General features: G+C 37.5%; 1 protein-coding gene across 1 annotated transcript in view; it reads right to left on the bottom strand.

The window, feature by feature from the left end:
• Window positions 1–23308, bottom strand: part of LOC134823033 (serine/threonine-protein kinase ULK4-like) — a 33341-nt gene that overhangs the window by 5548 nt on the left and 4485 nt on the right. Inside the window, exons 2-20 of the mRNA XM_063834355.1 lie at window positions 20022–20165; window positions 19826–19889; window positions 19368–19543; window positions 18923–19118; window positions 18672–18803; window positions 18314–18508; window positions 17785–18131; window positions 17458–17584; window positions 17071–17214; window positions 16350–16497; window positions 12748–12821; window positions 8706–8818; window positions 8335–8503; window positions 7702–7889; window positions 1590–1723; window positions 1236–1307; window positions 832–941; window positions 355–539; window positions 62–214 (exon numbers count right to left, since the gene is read on the bottom strand). Coding sequence (XP_063690425.1) covers window positions 62–214; window positions 355–539; window positions 832–941; window positions 1236–1307; window positions 1590–1723; window positions 7702–7889; window positions 8335–8503; window positions 8706–8818; window positions 12748–12821; window positions 16350–16497; window positions 17071–17214; window positions 17458–17584; window positions 17785–18131; window positions 18314–18508; window positions 18672–18803; window positions 18923–19118; window positions 19368–19543; window positions 19826–19889; window positions 20022–20159 — 2865 coding nt within the window. The 5' untranslated portion in view covers window positions 20160–20165. The remainder of the gene's footprint in view (window positions 1–61; window positions 215–354; window positions 540–831; window positions 942–1235; window positions 1308–1589; window positions 1724–7701; window positions 7890–8334; window positions 8504–8705; window positions 8819–12747; window positions 12822–16349; window positions 16498–17070; window positions 17215–17457; window positions 17585–17784; window positions 18132–18313; window positions 18509–18671; window positions 18804–18922; window positions 19119–19367; window positions 19544–19825; window positions 19890–20021; window positions 20166–23308) is intronic.

Here is a 23308-nt window from a genome sequence, read left to right as displayed (position 1 = left end):
TTCACATTATAACTTTCAGAACTTCTTTTAAATGCTAACTAAACTAAAATCTACTGCTCACCTGACATTTACAGAGGTTGCCAATTGTTGGAACTGCTTGTTCACAACTCATATGAGGCAGACAAATCTCTGACAGCGAGAGTAGAGTAGATAGAGTGTCCTCTACCAGACCAGGGCTGCCTAGTCCTGTATCTCCTGACTGTATCCCTGGTACCTAGGATAGGATAGTTAGAGTAGAAAGAGTGTCCTCTACCAGAGGGCATTCGGATACAGTTTATAAGTTAATAATTTTCTAAGTTGTAAATTACTAAATATCTAAATTAAATAACAAATTATCATCTTAAAATTATAAACCATCTTGAGAATATCACAGAGTTGGTCCATGTTGACAACAGCCAGGGCCTGGTTGGAAAGTGGTCTACTAGTTAGCAAATGTAGAATAGTGGGTAATGAACTGAGGGAGCTGTTCAGATCTTTTAGTTGGTTGGAGTTGGGGTTCCTTCTGTTTTCTACTTTCTTCAGTGATACTTCTACTTGATCTGAGAGTTGTGATATCATAATACATTTGATAGATAGTTCTCGATATCAATTGGTATGGCAACTGGCAAGGTATCTGACTTGTTACTACTGGTAACCATCGACTTAGTGAGCGGATCAATAAATTTTAATTAATTCAAAACAAAATGGGAAGACAACTTCAAGAATTATATCTAATCCTCAATTATAACAGAAATATAGCTGATACAGCTGAATATAGCTGATACAGCTGAATATAGCTGATACAGCTGAATATAGCTGATACAGCTGAATATAGCTCATTTGAAAACTGACCCAGTAAAGTAGGTATAAAAGAGAGAAGAGCGTGAGAGAGATAAGCTAAACACTTGCTGGAATAATCTTCTGACACCCTCTTTAGTTCCCGGTCTAACGTTTGTATCAACCTGAGTAATACAATGTAAGACAGTGTCGCCTGATTCACACATACATTACTAGTTTCTGTTGTACCTATTTTACGAATCGTTCGCTCTGTCGTTAGTAAAAGGTATTGCTTATCTCCAACTTGTTAGTTTTAAACATAAACTTTGTCGCTTATAATTGGGTTAGAAATATAATTTTTCATTTCATTAGACCGAATCATTGTCCCACTAGCAACCGAATCATTGCCCCACTAGCAACCGAATCATTGTCCAACTAGCACTAGATTTAAAAGCAAGATTTAAAAGTTAGTGACTTACTTGAGGTTACAAGCAGCTACAAGAGCATCGTTACCCACAAGTAACAGTGATATCAAAAGGGCAGCAAACGACCTGGAGAAGATTCGCTTATGTTACATAGTTTCAAATAAAACACTTCATAGTTAGACAGTTTCAAAATGACAGTATCAAACCGAACAAATCATAAGTTGGTTACATGGAAACTAATTCAGGCATCCTCGGGAAGTCGGAAGAACATAAAATTAGAGAAAAGGTTGAAAATAATTTAAATAATAGTTTACCAGATAATTATTAAACTACAACAGAGTTAGTAGTTACATATATTTAACACTACTTACCTACCAAAGAAACATTCTAACCTAACTTAAAACTTACTTTGACAAAGAGTGAGGGTTGCCCATGAGGGTGATAGCAATGGAGAGTAGGTTTCTGTCTGATAGTATGCGTTTACATGTTGCGTTAGGTTTATTCACGGTTAGTCCTTGTATCACGAAGTTCAGGATCTCTTTCTGGAATGAAGCGGAAATTAGTGTTAATCGCGCCGTTAATTAATAGCCTTAGATGAAGATTCTTAAACAGGGGTATCAGAGAAATTCTTAAGGATGACTTTAAAATAACCCTTACTACCGTCTTGAAATATTCCAAAGATTTCCTTTTTCGAATACCAGTCGAATTTTAATTTAATTAAATGTGTAAGTTAGTATTCGCTATAGATCACGTGGTTGTATCAGATCACGTGCTATAACTAGCTGATATCACGTGACACACTCAACCATTCACCAACTCTCATTAACCTGCACAGAGCTAAGGACTGCTGATCATCTGACCCGTCCTGAAATCTGATAAGTCCTCGTTTCATCACGTGATCTCATCAAATGGGGTGGTATATAAGGCAGGTCTCATTATATCATACTGTTTATCTAATAATTGCTAGCTACTCTTCACCAACACCTGCTTGATACTATCACATCTTCTTACTACAACTACCTTAGTTCCAGCAACTACCCCTCACTCTCTACCTCACACAAACTAACCTGCACAACAGTCAACTATCCGGAATGTTCCCTTCAGACTCTCCGATTTCAGACCCTTCCTCTCCTCATGATATCTTACAGAGCGTGTTCTCGTTCTACATCAGAGAACCCACCAACATCAACCCCTTCAATCCTAACTCCTTTAACCCCACCTCAATGTCTACTCCCAAGAAGACTCACCACGTGTCAATGCCTACTCTCCCTGCTAGACCTCCCCAACTAAAACTACACAACCTCTCCCTGGACTCCAAGAAGAGGAGGAAGAGTGCTCCTCTTGAGAAGACGCCCTCTTTCCGTCCCTTCCTGATCAGAATACAGAGCAGTGCGGGTAGTCTGGAGAGAGATACTGTCAGCAGAAAGGAGTTTAGTAAACCCAGCAGAGGGAGACGTTCTATTGGGGTTCAGAGGACTAGAGCTGAGAAGAAGGCTGTGTCCTTGTTGAAGTTCTTTACTCTGAGTTTGAAGAGGAAACTGTCCTGCAAACCTTCCGCTATAACCAAGCAACGAGCTTATTACTTTATTTAATGAACTAATTGGGACTCATTTTTTGATGTTTTTGTACATATTGTTATATTATAATGTGAATTGATTTAATGGATTTTTTGAAATATTTCGTCACAAAATTGTCTGATACCTAATAAGGATCCGGATGACTTTAGAATAAGAATGACTTTAGAATAAGGATGACTTTAGAATAAGGATGACTTTAGAATAAGGATGACTTTAGGATAAGGATGACTTTAGAATAAGGATGACTTTAGAATAAGGATGACTTTAGAATAAGGATGACTTTAGAATAAGGATGACTTTAGAATAAGGATGACTTTAGAATAAGGATGACTTTAGAATAAGGATGACTTTAGAATAAGGATGACTTTAGGATAAGGATGACTTTAGAATAAGGATGACTTTAGAATAAGGATGACTTTAGAATAAGGATGACTTTAGAATAAGGATGACTTTAGAATAAGGATGACTTTAGAATAAGGATGACTTTAGAATAAGGATGACTTTAGAATAAGGATGACTTTAGAATAAGGATGACTTTAGAATAAGGATGACTTTAGAATAAGGATCTGAATTTAATACCCTGAATCAAATCATCTTAGTCCAGAGTTAAATCACAATATGCCTTGCATAAACTACTTGTTCAACCCATAATATATAAAACTGTATTCTAACTCCTTGACGGTAAAATAACATCACAAAGAGTTAATCAGTCCTGCATGACGGACAAATATCTAAAATAAATTAAAAGATGTAAAAGTATAACGCTTAGATTATCTTTCACGCTCACGTTAGATGCTAACATTGGATCTTTGTAAAACAGCGAGGACCTATTTAACCCATTTTTTCTTAAAGCCATTGTATTAGAAATAATAAAAATAAATAATACTAATAGGAAATAAAATCACGAGAATCCAGAACTCATTGTAGCTACTACTCTACTATAAGTGAAATTCCCATGGTGCATTAGTTCCTAATAAGAACATCAAGTTTTTAGGATACAAATATTGGTAAAGTTTAAAAATAGGAAATAAAGTCGCAACAATCCAAAAGTCACTGTAGCTACTATAAGTAAGATTCTCACAGTGCATTATCTTCGTCAGAGATAATTTGATACAAAAGAGCAAGTTTCCTAGTATTTTTCCGCAGTTCATTTCGGGATCGTATAGTTAGTTCGTTTCCTCCAAATCCTCGTAAAGTTACGCTGCAGAACAATGATCTGGACTAATAATATGACTACTGCTAACTCGCCTAGCCCAGTACCTCCATAGTTTTTGACGGTCATTACTTTGGCTATCAGTATATATCCCCAATCAACATCACGATTGCTCTTTATATCATGATCCAGAACTCTGTGATCATATATGATTACCAAAAGGACTGGAGAGGGATTTCTTGCCGATTCTTCATTCTGATTGGTGCTGTGGACATTGGAAGTGCGTGTTTTGAGATAGGACGAGGCTCAATATCACTACTGTGCTTGAAGGACCCTTCTATGATGATGCATCCTTGGACATTTCTGGTCTGCCAAAAGTTTGGTGTACTCTGCTACGTTACTTCGACGTTTTGTGTTCTTGTGCTAACGGTTGTGAAGACTATTAACATAATGCGTCCATTTTACACGCAGAATAACCGACTTTTGAAAATAGTCCTCTTCATTTACCCGTCCATTCTCCTGGTCGTGTGCATTATTGATGTTTGGGAGTGGAATGATGTCATAACTAGTATTAATCATAGCCCAAAATGTGGTGTTGGTATGGACTGTGGGTCCATGGAACGTTATCACTGTAATAGAAACAATTGGAGAGGCACAACATCTCTTGTACTAAGGTTGATGATGCGTTACTTTGCATTGTCTCATGGCGCAGCAAACCTCATGTGTTTGATATCATGGGCATAGCTGTGCCTTTAGTTCAGTTTGGTCTGCCTTGCTTGATCGTGCTTGTATGCATGGTTCTTTAGATGATCTATATAAAGAAAACATTTGGAAGTCACGAAAACCCACAGCTGAACACTGCAAACCAAGTTAACTTAACAGTGTTTCTAATCTCGTTACTGTACTTGTGTAGCGTCTCTTTGTACTATATTGTGACATACCCCTTGATACTGTATATTGCTCCTGTATTGCCAATACCCATTCTGGTAATGTTACAATTCACACTTCCTCTGATGAACGCAGCACTGTTCCCAACCATCCTGATCCTACGTAAACCGGAAATGAGAGCAAGGTACAGAAACTACATAGCAAAAGTTCTCCTTCTACCACTCACCATCTATGAAAAAGTTCGTCATCTGGCTCAAAGAAGACGAGGATATACAGAGATCGGATCAGAACTCCCTACATAGTACATACTCGGCAAAATTTTGTATCTGGCTCAAAGAAGACAAGGGAATATACATTATACAGAAATCTGATCAGAACTACTTTATACATTTGATCTCCATCCTCTTCCCACATTAAGTGATTATTTTCGTTTTATAAATATAACTCTGATTTGGGCGAATATTTAGATTTTCAATGATTAAAATGAGTGATTAAAATTATCGATTTTGTCTCACGTCACGGGCCGCTCTACGTGCTGCGTGGGGCAAAATTGATTAAGATGATTGGTTTTAAACATTTACAAAAAGTAAAAAAAGTATCGATTTAAGATGATTATTGATTAGTTAAAATGATCGATGAACAATGAAAAGCCTGTACTGGAGCAAATTTGATTAAGATGATTGTTTTTACATTTTTTTTAAATAAAAAAAGGGAAAAAATAAACAAAAATGTGATTGTTAAGAAGATTGACCAAAATGATATTCGTTCCATTGATATTCGAATTCATTTCTATTTTAGGTGATCGGTAAAAAGGATCGATGAACTATAAAATGCCTAGGGGGCAAATTTGATTAAGATGAATGATTTTTAAAATTTTTAGAATTTTTAAAAGAAAAAAAAGTGATTGTTAAGATTATCGGCAATAATGATATTCGTTCGATTGAGATTCGAATTCATGTCTATTTTGTGGCAACTTAAAGGAGATAATATATTTGCTATTATATCCTTAAATTAACTGTCTGAATATTAGTATATATTTCCTTTATCGGTTGACTGTCATAATTTGTTTCCAATTTCCAAATAAATTCGTCTCCATGATCTGTGATCACAATTTTTCTTGTCAGATTCCGATCCTTATGGCATACCAAATAAATACATAAGAGCCCTACATAACTACCAGTTACATAATTGTTATATTAAGCGTGTGTTTATAAATTACATACATGTAATTCTCATGATTTGTACATATTAGTGCTTTTCATGCAACTATATATGTGATTCTCATGATTTGTATTTCATTTTCTTTTTTCTACAAAATGAATAGTCATTGTATTAATAAACTATTCAAATTTTTTTCTAAAAAGAAGTTTGAGCTTGAGATATCGGAGTGTATAGCGGCCTAGGGACACTAACAAACCCATAAAAGATGAAAATAACCGGAGCATAACATTTCCATAATTAATATCTACGCAACCTATCAACATTCAACAATAACATGGTTTCAAATGTAAAGGGAACGATGTTCAGGGCCAAGTAACAACTTTCATATAGTTGGATATATTATCCAGAATTTACAATTTCACCACGCATGTGTAGGAATACAAAGAAATGCGGCCGCTTTTCTTTTGTGGATGGCCGCTCAATTTACCGGTCAGTGATGGCGTATTTTATCATATTCCATACAACCTGGGGACACCAGTCTTTATACTTTTTATAAGCATGCAGATGTTGCGGAGTAACAGGCCGAGCGCCACCCGGTCCGGGTGGGGTGCATATCCCTTAGGATTCTGGAACCATTTCGCCATGAAAATCACCAAGATTTTCATTTTCTAATACCGGTCAAATTTAATGGATAAACAATTTTTAATAAATGTGTAAGTTAGTATTCGCTATATATCACATGGTTGTATCAGATCACGTGCTATAACTAGCTGATATCACGTGACACATCCGACCAGTCACCAACTCTCATTAACCTGCACAGAGCTAAGGACTGCTGATCATCTGACCCGTCCTGAAATCTGATAAGTCCTCGTTTCATCACGTGATCTCATCAAATGGGGTGGTATATAAGGCAGGTTTCATATCATACTGTTAATCTAATAATTGCTAGCTACTCTTCACCAACACCTGCTTGATACTATCACATCTTCTTACTACAACTACCTTAGCTCCAGCAACTACCCCTCACTCTCTACCTCACACAAACTAACCTGCACAACAGTCAACTATCCGGAATGTTCCCTTCAGACTATCCGATTTCAGACCCTTCCTCTCCTCATGATATCTTACAGAGCGTGTTCTCGTTCTACATCAGAGAACCCACCAACATCAACCCCTTCAATCCTAACTCCTTTAACCCCACCTCAATGTCTACTCCCAAGAAGACTCACCACGTGTCAATGCCTACTCTCCCTGCTAGACCTCCCCAACTAAAACTACACAACCTCTCCCTGGACTCCAAGAAGAGGAGGAAGAGTGCTCCTCTTGAGAAGACGCCCTCTTTCCGTCCCTTCCTGATCAGAATACAGAGCAGTGCGGGTAGTCTGGAGAGAGATACTGTCAGCAGAAAGGAGTTTAGTAAACCCAGCAGAGGGAGACGTTCTATTGGGGTTCAGAGGAATAGAGCTGAGAAGAAGGCTGTGTCCTTGCTGAAGTTCTTTACTCTGAGTTTGAAGAGGAAGCTGTCCTGCAAACCTTCTTCTGATTCCGCCAGAACTAAGCAACGGGCTTATTACTTTATTTAGGAATATTATATAGGTTTTTATACGGATGTTTTTGTATGTATTATATCTGAAAATTGATTTAATGTTTTGACTAATTTTGTAACAAAAATTAGGTGTTTTACTGACAGTTATTATGCAAATTATAGAAAATATAGATCTTCTCAATTGAGAAAAACCTGTATGTAAGGCTGAGACTTGTTGAGGTTGTCGAGAACGTTGACAAGTCCTATCTTTGATATGACGTGGGTCAGTAGGGTAGGTTGGTATGCGGTCATGTTGGTCAGAGCTCGTACATAGGTTATGTAGGCTGAGTCTGTAGCTGCTTGCTTCATCTGAAGCTTCCACAGTGACAGCGCTATCGCATCTGATTGGTAAAGCAACTATTTGAATTATGTAACGTGGATACTGGTGGTGAGGTAAACTATGAACTTTGTAGCTATTATAACTGAATGATTAACAAAATAGCTATTATTTACTAAATTATTAACTAAATAGTCATAACTAACTGAATGATCAAGTAAGCGGCTATTGTACGTGGATTATTAATTCAATTGTCATTATTCATTTAATTATTAATCAAATAGTTTTAATAAACTGAATTATTTAAATAGTTACTCTAGCTGAATCATTAACTAATGAACTATCATCAGCTGAATAATCAATTATATAGCTATCATATTAAGAAAGCAGCCATTATACCTGATTTATTAATTTTAATGGCCATTATAAACTGAATTATTAACGAAATATAACTGAACCAAAGGGCCGGGATCCTCGAAACATTATAATAACCATTCACTAGTACTAACCTTGAGATAACTGTTTATTATACTGACTGTTGACACTACAAACGTTCTCCACTATTTTAGCAGCGCATAGTTGAGTGTGAAACTCCTCCCCTTCGCGTAGACACCGTGTTATACACACGAAGGTGCTGGCTGGGATACTCCAGTTACTGTTAACTCCGTCTGTTTCTTCCTGGTAGTGGAGGGGAAATTATTAAGTATTTAAAGTATTGTGCGAACACCTGAACATGGGGGTGTAAGGAGGGTGTAGTTTCTCTTCAGTATTCAGTATTCAGTATTCAGTATTCAGTATTCAGTATTCAGTATCAGAATTTCGGGTTATCACCACACAATTGGAAGTAAAACTGTTTCATATCACATTGTAATGTACTTACCTGACTGGCGATGTAGAAGATAAGTTCCCCTAAAGAAGCTAGAGTATAGAGTCTCACTGAAGGGGATCTGGAACTGTCTCTTAGGACGTCCGTCAGTATTGTAACACATTCACCTGTAACACGTCCGTCAGTATTGTAACACATTCACCTGTAACATGTCCGTCAGTATTGTAACACATTCACCTGTAACACGTCCGTCAGTATTGTAACACATTCACCTGTAACATGTCCGTCAGTATTGTAACACATTCACCTGTAACATGTCCGTCAGTATTGTAACACATTCACCTGTAACACGTCCGTCAGTATTGTAACACATTCACCTGTAACACGTCCGTCAGTATTGTAACACATTCACCTGTAACATGTCCGTCAGTATTGTAACACATTCACCTGTAACATGTCCGTCAGTATTGTAACACATTCACCTGTAACACGTCCGTCAGTATTGTAACACATTCACCTGTAACACGTCCGACAGTATTGTAACACATTCACCTGTAACATGTCCGTCAGTATTGTAACACATTCACCTGTAACACGTCCGTCAGTATTGTAACACATTCACCTGAAATCTGAATACGGGGATTGCCACGGAGAGTAGTCAATAATAGTGTTGTTGTGGTCAGTGTAGAAGCTGTAAATCTCAATTGAAACTTCTCGCACTTACGGCTTAGTGGCTCAGTTGGTTAATCTGCCTGGCATTGCTTGAGGTACCAGGTTCGATTCCCGACTCTGTCACTAGCCGTGGGGTGAGCGTCGTCGACGCTCAGCTAAGGATCCTGAGTGGTCTATGCAGCCCCCCGGTCCACTCAGCCAAATACTCGAGAAATCGGGTGTGAGGGTTAAATGAGGAGCTTCCCATTGCAGCAAAGTCTCGGGCGAAGAAAGTATGGTACATACTACCTTAACCGTCACTTGCCTAATGTATAATTGAATCCTTTGGCTTCCTGTAATTGGCTGGTTACACACTTGTGTAACAATGTGGCTGTTGGAATGTCCGAAGTAAAATAAGTGTTGAGATAAAAAGAACACATTCACCTGTAACATGTCCGTCAGTATTGTAACACATTCACCTGTAACATGTCCGTCAGCATTAAGTATTGTAATACATTCACCTGTAACACGTCCGTCAGCATTAAGTATTGTAATACATTCACCTGTAACACGTCCGTCAGTATTGTAACACATTCACCTGTAACACGTCCGTCAGCATTGTAACACATTCACCTGTAACACGTCCGTCAGTATTGTAACACATTCACCTGTAACACGTCCGTCAGTATTGTAACACATTCACCTGTAACACGTCCGTCAGTATTGTAACACATTCACCTGTAACACGTCCGTCAGCATTGTAACACATTCACCTGTAACACGTCCGTCAGTATTGTAACACATTCACCTGAAATCTGAATACGGGGATTGCCACGGAGAGTAGTCAATAATAGTGTTGTTGTGGTCAGTGTAGAAGCTGTAAATCTCAATTGAAACTTCTCGCACTTACGGCTTAGTGGCTCAGTTGGTTAATCTGCCTGGCATTGCTTGAGGTACCAGGTTCGATTCCCGACTCTGTCACTAGCCGTGGGGTGAGCGTCGTCGACGCTCAGCTAAGGATCCTGAGTGGTCTATGCAGCCCCCCGGTCCACTCAGCCAAATACTCGAGAAATCGGGTGTGAGGGTTAAATGAGGAGCTTCCCATTGCAGCAAAGTCTCGGGCGAAGAAAGTATGGTACATACTACCTTAACCGTCACTTGCCTAATGTATAATTGAATCCTTTGGCTTCCTGTAATTGGCTGGTTACACACTTGTGTAACAATGTGGCTGTTGGAATGTCCGAAGTAAAATAAGTGTTGAGATAAAAAGAACACATTCACCTGTAACATGTCCGTCAGTATTGTAACACATTCACCTGTAACATGTCCGTCAGCATTAAGTATTGTATTTTGGTTAGGTTAAAATATCAGCGAGGAAGAGCCAGCTAAGTATCTAAGATCCCTTATATTATTAGATCCCTCAGACGTTGTCATATCTTTGTAGAGGCAGTTCCTTGAATAGCACTGTCTGTTCTGTTAAACGAACATAATAACTTTCTCCGTCAATAGCAAAATGGGGCACTCAATATCAATGCTTCTAATATAAAGTAACATTAAACTGACAAATGTAGAGTTGGCTCGAAGATAAGTTGTCGGACAAATAGAAAGGGGAGAGATAAGTTGTCTGACAAATACAAAGGGCCAGGGGAGATATGATCACTATAGAGAATAGGTCCTTTATAAAGCAGTCACGGAGAGTAGTCAATAATAGTGTTGTTGTGGTCAGTGTAGAAGCTGTAAATCTCAATTGAAACTTCTCGCACTTACGGCTTAGTGGCTCAGTTGGTTAATCTGCCTGGCATTACTTGAGGTACCAGGTTCGATTCCCGACTCTGTCACTAGCCGTGGGGTGAGCGTCGTCGACGCTCAGCTAAGGATCCTGAGTGGTCTATGCAGCCCCCCGGTCCACTCAGCCAAATACTCGAGAAATCGGGTGTGAGGGTTAAATGAGGAGCTTCCCATTGCAGCAAAGTCTCGGGCGAAGAAAGTATGGTACATACTACCTTAACCGTCACTTGCCTAATGTATAATTGAATCCTTTGGCTTCCTGTAATTGGCTGGTTACACACTTGTGTAACAATGTGGCTGTTGGAATGTCCGAAGTAAAATAAGTGTTGAGATAAAAAGAACACATTCACCTGTAACATGTCCGTCAGTATTGTAACACATTCACCTGTAACATGTCCGTCAGCATTAAGTATTGTAATACATTCACCTGTAACACGTCCGTCAGTATTGTAACACATTCACCTGTAACACGTCCGTCAGTATTGTAACACATTCACCTGTAACATGTCCGTCAGTATTGTAACACATTCACCTGTAACACGTCCGTCAGCATTGTAACACATTCACCTGTAACATGTCCGTCAGTATTGTAACACATTCACCTGTAACATGTCCGTCAGCATTGTAACACATTCACCTGTAACACGTCCGTCAGTATTGTAACACATTCACCTGTAACACGTCCGTCAGCATTGTAACACATTCACCTGTAACACGTCCGTCAGTATTGTAACACATTCACCTGAAATCTGAATACGGGGATTGCCACGGAGAGTAGTCAATAATAGTGTTGTTGTGGTCAGTGTAGAAGCTGTAAATTGAAAATTGAAATTGACATTTCTCACACTTTAAAGAAACCTTAGTGTAAAACATCTAAACTCACAGTGGCTTATGTTTTTAAAGAGAGTAGTTACAAGTTGGTAATGGTATTGTTCTATTTATTTTATTTCGGGCCGGGTTAAAATAAGTAATGGTGTTGTTCTATTTTCACGGCTTTCCGCTTACCGCAGGAGAGAGTTGTTTTATTTATTTTATTTTGGTTAGGTTAAAATATCAGCGAGGAAGAGCCAGCTAAGTATCTAAGATCCCTTATATTATTAGATCCCTCAGACGTTGTCATATCTTTGTAGAGGCAGTTCCTTGAATCGCACTGTCTGTTCTGTTAAACGAACATAATAACTTTCTCCGTCAATAGCAAAATGGGGCACTCAATATCAATGCTTCTAATATAAAGTAACATTAAACTGACAAATGTAGAGTTGGCTCGAAGATAAGTTGTCGGACAAATAGAAAGGGGAGAGATAAGTTGTCTGACAAATACAAAGGGCCAGGGGAGATATGATCACTATAGAGAATAGGTCCTTTATAAAGCAGTCACGTGATATCCACCTTTGTGTCGTTACCTGCCCTTTAAATGTGAAATGTGTTTGTTCTTTCGTCTTATTACAATTATAGACAGATATTTGTTTCGACAGTAGAACTAGTTTCACTTAAGTCTCAGTATATTGTGAAACAGTGTTTCGGTGTCCCTTATTTTTTTTACACTCGGCCACTTGTCAAGGCATGTAAGGTCATTCGGCGAATTTTCTTTGAAATAAAATTATGTATTTGTATAATATTTTGAAAGTTTATTGATTAAGAAAAAGTTAATACTCACCCAGTTGTGTCTCCGGTTCTATAGTTGTGCTATTCTGTACCAATGCTCCTACAACTTGAACAATCTTCAGCTGCCTGAAACAACCATAATATTTTAGTAAAACATGAACTACCCTTTCCCACCTTCTAATAACTACCACCTGGGTAGATGTTGGCTATAATATATTCTGGTTAAAACCTTGCTATCACCAGACTGGTCGTTAGTGTTAACATCAGTCGTGTAGGCAAATATTCGACTAAAACTGTGAACTTAATATTTTAATATAAGACTGATACTGTACTATCGTATGAGGCCTAGAACACGTCCTGAGGCCTAGAACACGTCCTGAGGCCTAGAACACCTGCACTCTGCAGTCCTATCGTAATTGTGCTTTAATAACGCCAGTACTATCGTTACCATACTTTAATACCAGCCAATCTCCGGTATGTAAAACAGTGGTGCCACCCGGACCAACCACAGGTTCTAGGTTCAGAGCATATTTTGAACCAACAGCGTTTTTGACTTCGGATTAAACATTTTATTTGCTTATTCTCTCATGGTTAGTGCGACCTAATTAGGAATATATCGAGAAGTCTCAACATACCATTATTGTTGCGTTTAAGGATTTATTTACGTTCGACAGGGCGTCGTTTTATTATATTGTGGCATTGATTAAATAGAGTTGCATTGTTATCTTTCTAATATGAATTGAGGGAAGATAAACAATATCTAATCACAGATAAACAATATCTAATCATAGCTTTTGTTAATTGTTTACATTCAAATTAGATATCAAGCTGGGAAGTTAACCAGAAGTCTCCACTACCAAGTTACCACTTTCTCTTCCATTTCCTTCTCTGTCAGCTTTGTAGCGTGATGGCTTCACTTAAATGTATTTTGCTGTACAACCAAAACGTCTCTATGATTTAGGTAGTCCCTGTCTCCAAAACAGATCAGTAATGAGTCCTAAGAGACGAACCAAATACCGTCCTCCAACTCTTGATCCTAACATGACGTCACGTAATGTCACGTGACGTTTGAAATTGTCGAGCTTAGATTGGTCCTATTGTCTTTGCTCATTGACTCCTGAACTGACAACACCCCTGAACTGACGAGTCTAAAGGTCTCATTTAAATGCAAATGGTATTGGTTCACTGTATGGTTCATGGCTAGATTGAGCTTAGAACACAACAATGCAATCTAATTAGTGTTTCACAGTTCAGACAATTTCAGTTGAAACCACCTTTTAAACACAGCTATAAACAGTTAACAGTTAAACACAGGTTACTGACTGTACTGAAGATATCAGTTCGTCAGTTTTGTATTTCATTTATTAACATTGTTCCAGAATTAGCAGCTGACCGTCATTATCCAGCTCCAGAACTTTCGGTTTTTATTTGATCAAGATGTACCTTTCTTGACGTCTCTGCAAGGATATGATATTGAGTTTTGTGAGACGTTCCCAGTAGTCTAGGCCACTGCATCTGTTGATGCGTCGGAATATTGTTGTTGAATGTTTTCTATAGCCTCTATGTCTGTGATCTAGGCTGGATTCCACACAGGGCAGCAATATATAACCTATCCAGTCTTCAAACTGATCCTCATAAAGATATCGTAACCGTAGATCTCGACTATTTAAATGCAACAGTTTATTGCTGATATTGATACGTTGGAAATATTTTTAAGCTAATCTCTCAATCTGTATGATCTGTAAATAATTCAATAAAGTTACCCTAATCGTGTTATCATAACATATAGGTTAGAAAGTAAAAGATCCCCTGAAAATGGATAACCACACTCCCCCCTTCATCTCTGAGATCATCTCAACCCAGAAGCCACCCAGCACCTACTCAACAAACGAGACAGCTCTTTTAACATGGTGTTTCTTAGTTATAGTCCTTGGCCTGGCTGGCAACATCTACGTGCTTTACTCCACCATCTCTCACCGTGCCATAAAGCTTGATAAGATGTCAGTTTGGATTGTTCAGAATCTAGCGGTAGCTGATATCTCCAACTGTGTTTTAGTTGTGATACCCATCACTATCACTGTCATGAATGGTATGGAATGGAAACTAGGTAGTGGGTTTTGTGTGGCCATAGCTCATTACAATCTCGTGTTCCTTTTGGCTAACGGATTCTTCCTTAACGCTTTATCAATCAATAAGTTGTTGAAATGTCTGTTTCCATTCCGTATGTTGGACTCCACTCAAAAACAGAGAAACACCGTAACACTTTTTGTGGTCATCTTCAGCTTCATTCCTATAGTATGGACTATATATGGCACATACAAAGGCTTCTTCGTGGAATCAAAAAACTTTGAGCATCTCACCGGCATATGTAACATTGCAAACAACTCAGAGACGGAAATACCTCAGACGATTATCATAATCAACTACATAGTACTCACTCTCTTCAACTTCGGACCCTGTGTTAGTCTGATCACAGCGAATCTTGCTCTGGTAGTCGTAGCCGTAAAAAAGTCCAACACAACCGTTAACAAGACGAATATCCTAATAGTAATGCTAACTACGGCTATGTTTCTAGTTGCTGGTCTCCCTAGATTTATAACCTATGTTGTTGGGTATTGCTGTATGTATCCAGGTAGATTGTTTGATGAACTTGCATGGTACACATTATTTTCTATGAGCTGGGTCAATCCTTTTATATATCTGGCCACAAACAAACATTTTAGGGATTTCACTTTAGGAAAGTTAAGGATTATGTCGAGCAGTTTTAGGTCGTCTGTAAGGAGTGTGACAAATGTGTCAATTATTTCAGGACACCGAAGTTGAACTAGGCAGATTGTTTTAAATCATTTTAAAAAAAGCAATACTTAGTGTTGATTATGCTGATTGCTGATATGTACTATGTATACCGTATCAATGTTTATTTCATTTGAAAATAGAACGTTCTCAATTTTAATGCTGAACTCATTTAAAAGTTACACCTTTGTTTAACTGTGACTATAATCCCACCGAGATCACTGCTCCAACTACCACGTGATCACCGTTCCAACTACCACGTGATCACTGTTCCAACTACCACGTGATCACCGTTCCAACTACCACGTGGTCACCGTTCCAACTACCACGTGATCACCGTTTCAACTACCACGTGGTCACCGTTCCAACTACCACGTGATCACCGTTCCAACTACCACGTGATCACCGTTCTAACTACCACGTGGTCACCGTTCTAACTACCACGTGATCACCGTTCCAACTACCACGTGATCACCGTTCCAACTACCACGTGATCACCGTTCCAACTACCACGAGATCACTGTTCCAACTACCACGTGATCACCGTTCTAACTACCACGTGGTCACCGTTCCAACTACCACGTGGTCACCGTTCCAACTACCACGTGATCACCGTTCCAACTACCACGTGGTCACCGTTCCAACTACCACGTGGTCACCGTTCCAACTACCACGTGATCACCGTTCCAACTACCACGTGATCACCGTTCCAGCTACCACGTGACTTTAATTCCTTTCCCAAATTCGTGTTCAAGAGATTGGCCTAGGAACAAGAAAAGCTAAATTTGCTTACCTACAATACCTTATAGTAACTGGATAAAGATAAATAATAAAGATAAAGGAATAATATAATAAACTTACACTTCTTCAGGAGCTGACTTAACCAGATAGGAGAGAGTGAGAAGGAGCTCTGAGTTAACAATCAGATACACACAATTCTCATTAGTAGTCAAGTTGTAGATGTAGCCTATACAACTAGCTAGTTCACGGGGGTTGCTGTTCTTTCTAGCTGAAGAGAGAGGAGGGTTAGGGTTAATCTCTTAGTGGATGTAAGTTATTTAAAGTTTTAGTCTCTGTATGATGCTGTAAAATTAAATTACGACACTACTTCAAAGAATACAATAACTGCAAATGTCAGGGAATGCGATTTGCAATTAAATACTTAAATAAATAACGTTACAGTACTGGGAATTTTTTAGTGAAGAAAGTTTATGAAGAAGGCGAGGAATGATGATAAGGGTTTTAAAAACTATGAACGGAAAAGAATGTCAATGTCGAAGTTGCTGTATGTAAATCTGTTAACATTAGTTAAGCTCAAGTTTTAATCAATTAAATCAGTGCCACACAGTAAAATCAAGTTACACACTTTGCTTAGAAGACAATATAACTTACTAGACTTCCGAATGCAAGGATCTGAAATCCAACTTTTCATAATCACTTAGCTCAAAAATAAAATGGAAACATAGGTACAATAAATCTGATCTACATAAATCACAATGGTATTAAACGCACTGCTGTTGCTACTAAATCTAAAAGGTGGCAGTAGACTGAGACTATTATACTGTCGACTGATTAGACTCACAGAGAAAGTCAGCTATCTCCACTAGATGGTGTGAGATTTCAGCCCCCTCACAGTCGTTGAGAACTCGAGGAGAAAGTGGTTGCCATGGCAACGTCCTAGTGTCACATCTCATGCTTACTGCTTCTTTGAATACCTTGGGATTGCCTGAGAAATGTTTTGTAACTGTTTGAATTAATAGCACACTTGGTCTTAACATAAATAAGTAAATTGAGGCAGTAAAACTAAAAGCACTAAACAATATCATATTATATTATGTCTGTTTAAATCTTTTATTTTGCATTCGATTGCAACAAGCTTCATTCTTGTGAAACTTTCACAAATTGAACTTGAAATATGAAGCACTATAATCCTTAATGATGATGAAAAACCCTCATAAAGTAAACAAACCGACTATAGGTTGGGGTAGAAGAGTTTGCTGGTACTCTCTAATCAACGTCTCTAATGTGACACCAGGTTCCAGGTTCAGTTGGGAGGGCGGTGTTACTGGGTTCATTTTCCTTGATTCTGATCGAGGCTAAACAGAATATTAGTAAGGTAGTGCACTACTGCAGTCATCTCTTAGATAGTCATCTCTTAGATATACAACTGCATCGCAACTATGTTTTAATCAATGACAATAATATATTATTATTATATATATTATGCAGCTCTGCTTCAGCTGCTCAGAGTCCTTTTCGCAATAAAATTAAGATTATCAATTTACACAGTTCTTACCAGAACAGGTGGTTTTGGAGGAGGCATCTCAATCTGAGGAATCTGTATCATAGACTCAGTCAAATGTTCTGTCAAATCATCCTCCTCCTCTTCCTCCCTCTCTTCCTTCTTCTCAACCTCCTGCCTCTCTGTCGCTGATCCTCTTGAGGCTGCCAGATTACCAACACCAGACACTCTGCCATGATGAGGATCAGGTTGCTGGAAGGTTGAGAGCGAAATAGAAACCTCGTGAGGTTGAGGTGTGTCCTGTTTAGTAGGGGTGGGAATCTCGGCTGGTTCGACTGCTGTTGTCAGTGTCACAGTTTTGTTTAGAGTGTCTGTGATATCATTTGACTCTGAGACTGAAACTGTGCGATCTGGTGTTACGATATGATTATGAAATTTTGAAGTATAATTAAGTCCCAAGTGATATGTAAATTGCTTAAATACCTTTAATAATTTTTATCAGGTTACTAAATTTGAGTAGCCGCACACTAACCAAATCAAACTAATTCAAACAAAGTAGTTTTCAGTCACTATCATTACAAACCGTTCTTATCAGTAATATCATCGGACTGCAGACTGTCCCTAAAGAAGCTGGCGTGAACCAAGTCTTGTCTCTTGGTGAAGTAAGGGTGAAGTTCAAGTTGTCTCCAACCCAGTCTAGTACTGGGATCTGGGTCTAGAAGTCCCGAGAGAAGGTCATGTAGTTCGTCTGATATGGGAGCACCGTCAACACCTGTACCTGCAACAAAAACATATTATGGGGACAGCATGAACTGCGGTCCAGATGAAGACACATATATATTACCAAGATCAAGAGTGATAAATTTTGCTTTAAATGACTTATCTAACTGTCTCCAATGAATGCTGGGTATGTGTACTATAAACTCAGAGGATATGCTTACCTGGCAGGGTGATGTACTTGGCGGGCTCAGTAGAGAGTGGTATAAATTTGTCCCCACTCTTGCGTCGTTCCCGCTCAGCTTCTATACCCTCTGTAATCTCCTCCAGAGTTGACCCAGGAAATGGCTCTTTGCCTATACAACAAATACAACTCATAATCACTTCATTAGGAAAAATATTATTGCACAATATTTTCCAATAATGGGAACAACAGCTGGAAGGGATAATAGTTTTAATGCCTATTAAAACATACCAGTGAACATGTGGTAGAGAATTGCACCAAGAGACCAAAGGTCACTGGCATAACTCCAAGTGTTCTCGATAAGGGCCTCAGGGCAACAGTACAATGGAGATAATGCAGGAGTTACACTCTCGTCTGTTGGTTGGGATAAGTCACATCCCATCAGCAGACCTCCTACTTTCAAACTCCCTTTAGAGTCTATATAAATCTGTAGTTGTCATTGGTTAAGAAATTATATTTGAATAACGTGTTAGTGATTCTCTATCATGAGGTAGCATTTACAGAATCAATAACTTAGACTCTTTAAAATCTGGTGCATGTACAAGATCACGATTGTTATGTGAGCAAATGAATAAGTGAACTTATCAATGATAACTAAATTGATGGAAAGTTTTAATGAAATTTCTGTAAATAGCAAAGCGAAAATATGTCAGATAATACTAAATATTGTACTTACTTTGTGCGGATGAAGGTTCCGGACCACGATGCCAGCACAGTGGATGTGATACAGAGCCTTGCACAGTTGGAGAGCACAAGCTCTTATCATAGGCTCTGGTACTGGGCAGTCTTGTGTCATTGCTGTAGCTAAACTGCAACCATTGCACAGTTCTTCTATCACCCAGAAATGTGAGGCTGAACGGAGAAAAAAGTTTTAAATATTCTTTTAGAAGGATTACAATTATGAATCACACAAGATAAAATGGGCTGTGTAATGCAGATTAAACATAATATGATACAGATCACTTCTTGCCTTGATGCTAGTAGGAAGAGTATTATTTACATTTTCAGTGAGCAAGATTATATTTTCAAAGAATAATGATTAAATTCTGTCCTATTCTTGTCAAATAACATTCAAATGTTTTCAGACACTTTTTATGGAGGTAAAAGAGAAAAACGAATGGGTTAAATACTTACATGTTTCATACCATTCATAAAACTCTATGACATTGGGATGCTTTGTCTGAGACAATATTGATACCTGAACAGTTTACACAGTTGACGAAGTTGATTGAAATACAAATAGCAAAAATTTACATCACCCATAAAGTGTTTACATTAAAATGATCCCTAAATTATAATTGCACTTAACTTCGTAGTAAATATTTTTTACCTTGTTATGAACATATTTCTGATGATCTTTCTCATAACTGCAAATTGCAACGAAGTCAATTTGTCCTTTCTTTCTGCCTTTATACACAGTTGTATGTGCTCCTCTGCCAAGTTCATTGTAAAGAATATAATCATTCATGGTATCCTATGATTACATTAAGATCATTAACTAAAATTCTGCTCCTGTATAATCAAATAACAGGGTAGAAATGTTACATTCTGAGGATACAAATGTGCCATTCAGGCTTTGAAGATAAGCTAAATATAAATTGGATACTATAAGTTTTAACTCTAGTTATAAAGACCAATACTCAGTGGTGTAACTTTGCATGTTGGCACATACCACGACTGAAAAACCATTTAACGTCTGTCTTGCTGTATGGTGACCAATTATATCGAAATGACCAGAATGATGATATCGTTACTTTCAACACTGTTAATCATAACATTTTATTGTCAAAGCTTAAAAATAAAAACATGTTTGGCATCTCAGGTGATGTACTTGACTTGTTCAGACCATACTTCTATGGTAGATCCAATTCGTTAAATGTTGTACTACAAATTGGTTGAACTTATAGTCATAGAGCATGGTTTTAACATTTGCTGATAATATGCAGCTTTATATCATTATCAACATGCTATATCGACCATTGAGGAAAGAATAATTTACTGCCAAACAAATAAATCGAATAACTTGTAGCAGACTTATGCGAAATCTAAACAGGACGAACATTTTCTATCTAGACGAATTTTGTAGTGCAATGCACTACTAGACTGGGCATATATCTCCGAAAAATAACTTTTTCACTTCAGAAACTTAATTAGCGCAGCAGGACAGCTAGTAACAATAATTTACGAATGTAAATAATATAGAGTCATTTACAACAAAATCCAGTAATCAGTGATATAAAAAGTTGAGCTATTTACGTATATAACATGGCATATAATTTTTTGTAGTTAGTAAATGTTATAATAAGTTCCACTTTTTCATTTCATTCCATTTACATAAAATCACGATAAGTTTGTATATTGGTAATTAATTGGCGATATTATTCATTTGCAGCAATTGCATAGCCAATAGCTCTGTTTACAATCTAAAGTAATTATTTCGTGAGTGGCACCTGCATCGAGCGTGCTAAATCACTTTACAGTCGATCTTCGAGATTTTTCTAAAAGAGCCCCCGACAGTTAAAACCAACCTGCATTGCACACTACAATTAAAATTTATAATCATAAAATTGTTTTTTTTTTACTAAATATAAATGCGAATAACATGGAAAACATTATAAATCAATAATCATGACAAATTGTTTATGCTTGTCGCACTGCACTAAAAGTTAGCTGGTACGATCTCTTCAACACGAAACAAAGCAAAAATAATAATTTGCATCGCAAGTTGTACTGAAGTTATTTAGCTTTTAGTTTTATTAGTTTATTGCTCGCTTAATTCTCTCCAAGAATCTTGAAAATAGCGCCGCGCGCACAGGGATTGCTTGTCATACGTTGTATGACCCGCCGCGCACGAAGTGCGCGGCTCCCCCTGTATCGTCGAAGCGACAGTGGGGATCACCACGTGATACAAGGGATCGCCGAATCAGATAAACGTTCTATTGAATTATATTGTTTTATTTCATAATATATTGCAATGCGATGTTTTTAAAAATATTCATAATTTATAACTGAGCATAAAACAGTATTAAAATAACAATGTACAATTTTTAGATTTTAAAAAATTTTCTATTTTTCATTTTTGATTTTATTTTTGCTAGTGTTGACATAAACAATTTTATAAAAAATTAATTTAGATTTGTTAAATTTTATTTCACAAAAATGAAAGAATCAAAACACGGATACAATTTTTGGATTAAATAAACCAACTTTTTAATTGTGCCGCGCACTAATTCCACAAATTCTAGTTTTTGAATCGAGCGCTGTAGCAAATTTTAAAAATTTCCGATTTGTGTTTACATATTCTTTATATCTATTGTGTGTAACATTTTAATGCCTTCCGCTTGCCGTAAATATGGTCGAATCGTTGAATACAGCTATTCTAGACTCAACATTTACTTTACTTTGTGTACCATTAACATTTCTTTGAGTTACTGCAACTGGTCATCGAGTCGAGGTTTGACTAGCTTTTGCTCAATATTTAATTATGTTTCTCCATATATTGACTTGAAGTGGTCTCTATTTTGCTAATGCTTTATACCATACTATCAAACTTAAGCTTTAAGTTCGCTGACGATGTTTTTAAGATTTTTTAATTAATTGAGCAATGATACCTGATATGTTCTTACATCAGTCTTGAAGCATCTGTGTATGCTTTTGTGTGGTAATCCTTGACTTGTTGGTATCAAAGCAGTCAAGACTGCAGCCCGACCTGGGAGATACAGGTCTCCTTTTCACAGTGTTAGGTCTATTGAAGCTTGTGTGTTGGCATGGACTACATGTTAACAACAATATTAAAGCTTGTTTTGAGTTGGTATTTAGTGAATTGACGCCCTTTCCTGCAGCAATTTGAAAATGATATATTTAATAATAATAATAATAATTTAAACTTTTATATTATAGTGGCACAACAACTTAAAATGCACAGGTGTGCCACGAAAACAGTTCAGGATACAATAAAACCTGAAAAAGCAACCCACATTTATATTCTAAACCAGATAAGGGTGATTAGACTTGATTCACTAAATAAACGATAATGTGTATATGCATTTTCCAGTAGAACCAAATAGGGAAAACTAGGATTGAAAAATATTAAGATACAATAATAATAATAATAATAAGTAGGAATTTATATATCGCTTTATAGCCATAAAGAACTCAAAACCCAAAGATTCAGTTCAAACCATCTAAAGCGACTCATGAGTAACATGTACATAAGAACTTATTTTTATGAAGTATGGATTTTATGAAAAAGGTAATACATGATACTTATACAAATACGTTTTCAAAGAGATGAGTTTTTAGTTTCTTTTTAAATAAGACGATATCGGTTAGTGTTCTCAATTGATAAGGAAGCTTATTCCAAACAGAGGGTCCGCAGTAGCTGAAACTTCTCTCGGTTTTACTATAGTTTGAAATAGGAGGAACATTTAGGAGGAAATAGTCTTCTTCAGTTCTTAGTACACGTACAGGTTGACTTTTGATGTCAATACATTTGATGATATACTCCGGCGCTATGTTGTTAACGCATTTGAACACGGTTAGAGCAATCTTATACTCTATTCGTTGTCGTATCGGAAGAAAATGGGCTTTTTTCAGGAATGGAGTGACACTGTCCCA

This window comes from Bolinopsis microptera, chromosome 11 (genome assembly GCF_026151205.1).
Source record: "Bolinopsis microptera isolate Bmic1 chromosome 11, MBARI_Bmic_1.0, whole genome shotgun sequence".
In the NCBI taxonomy this organism is placed as follows: Eukaryota; Metazoa; Ctenophora; class Tentaculata; order Lobata; family Bolinopsidae; genus Bolinopsis; species Bolinopsis microptera.
The sequence above is the reverse complement of the archived record's forward strand: the minus strand, read 5'-3'. Positions and strand labels throughout refer to the sequence as shown.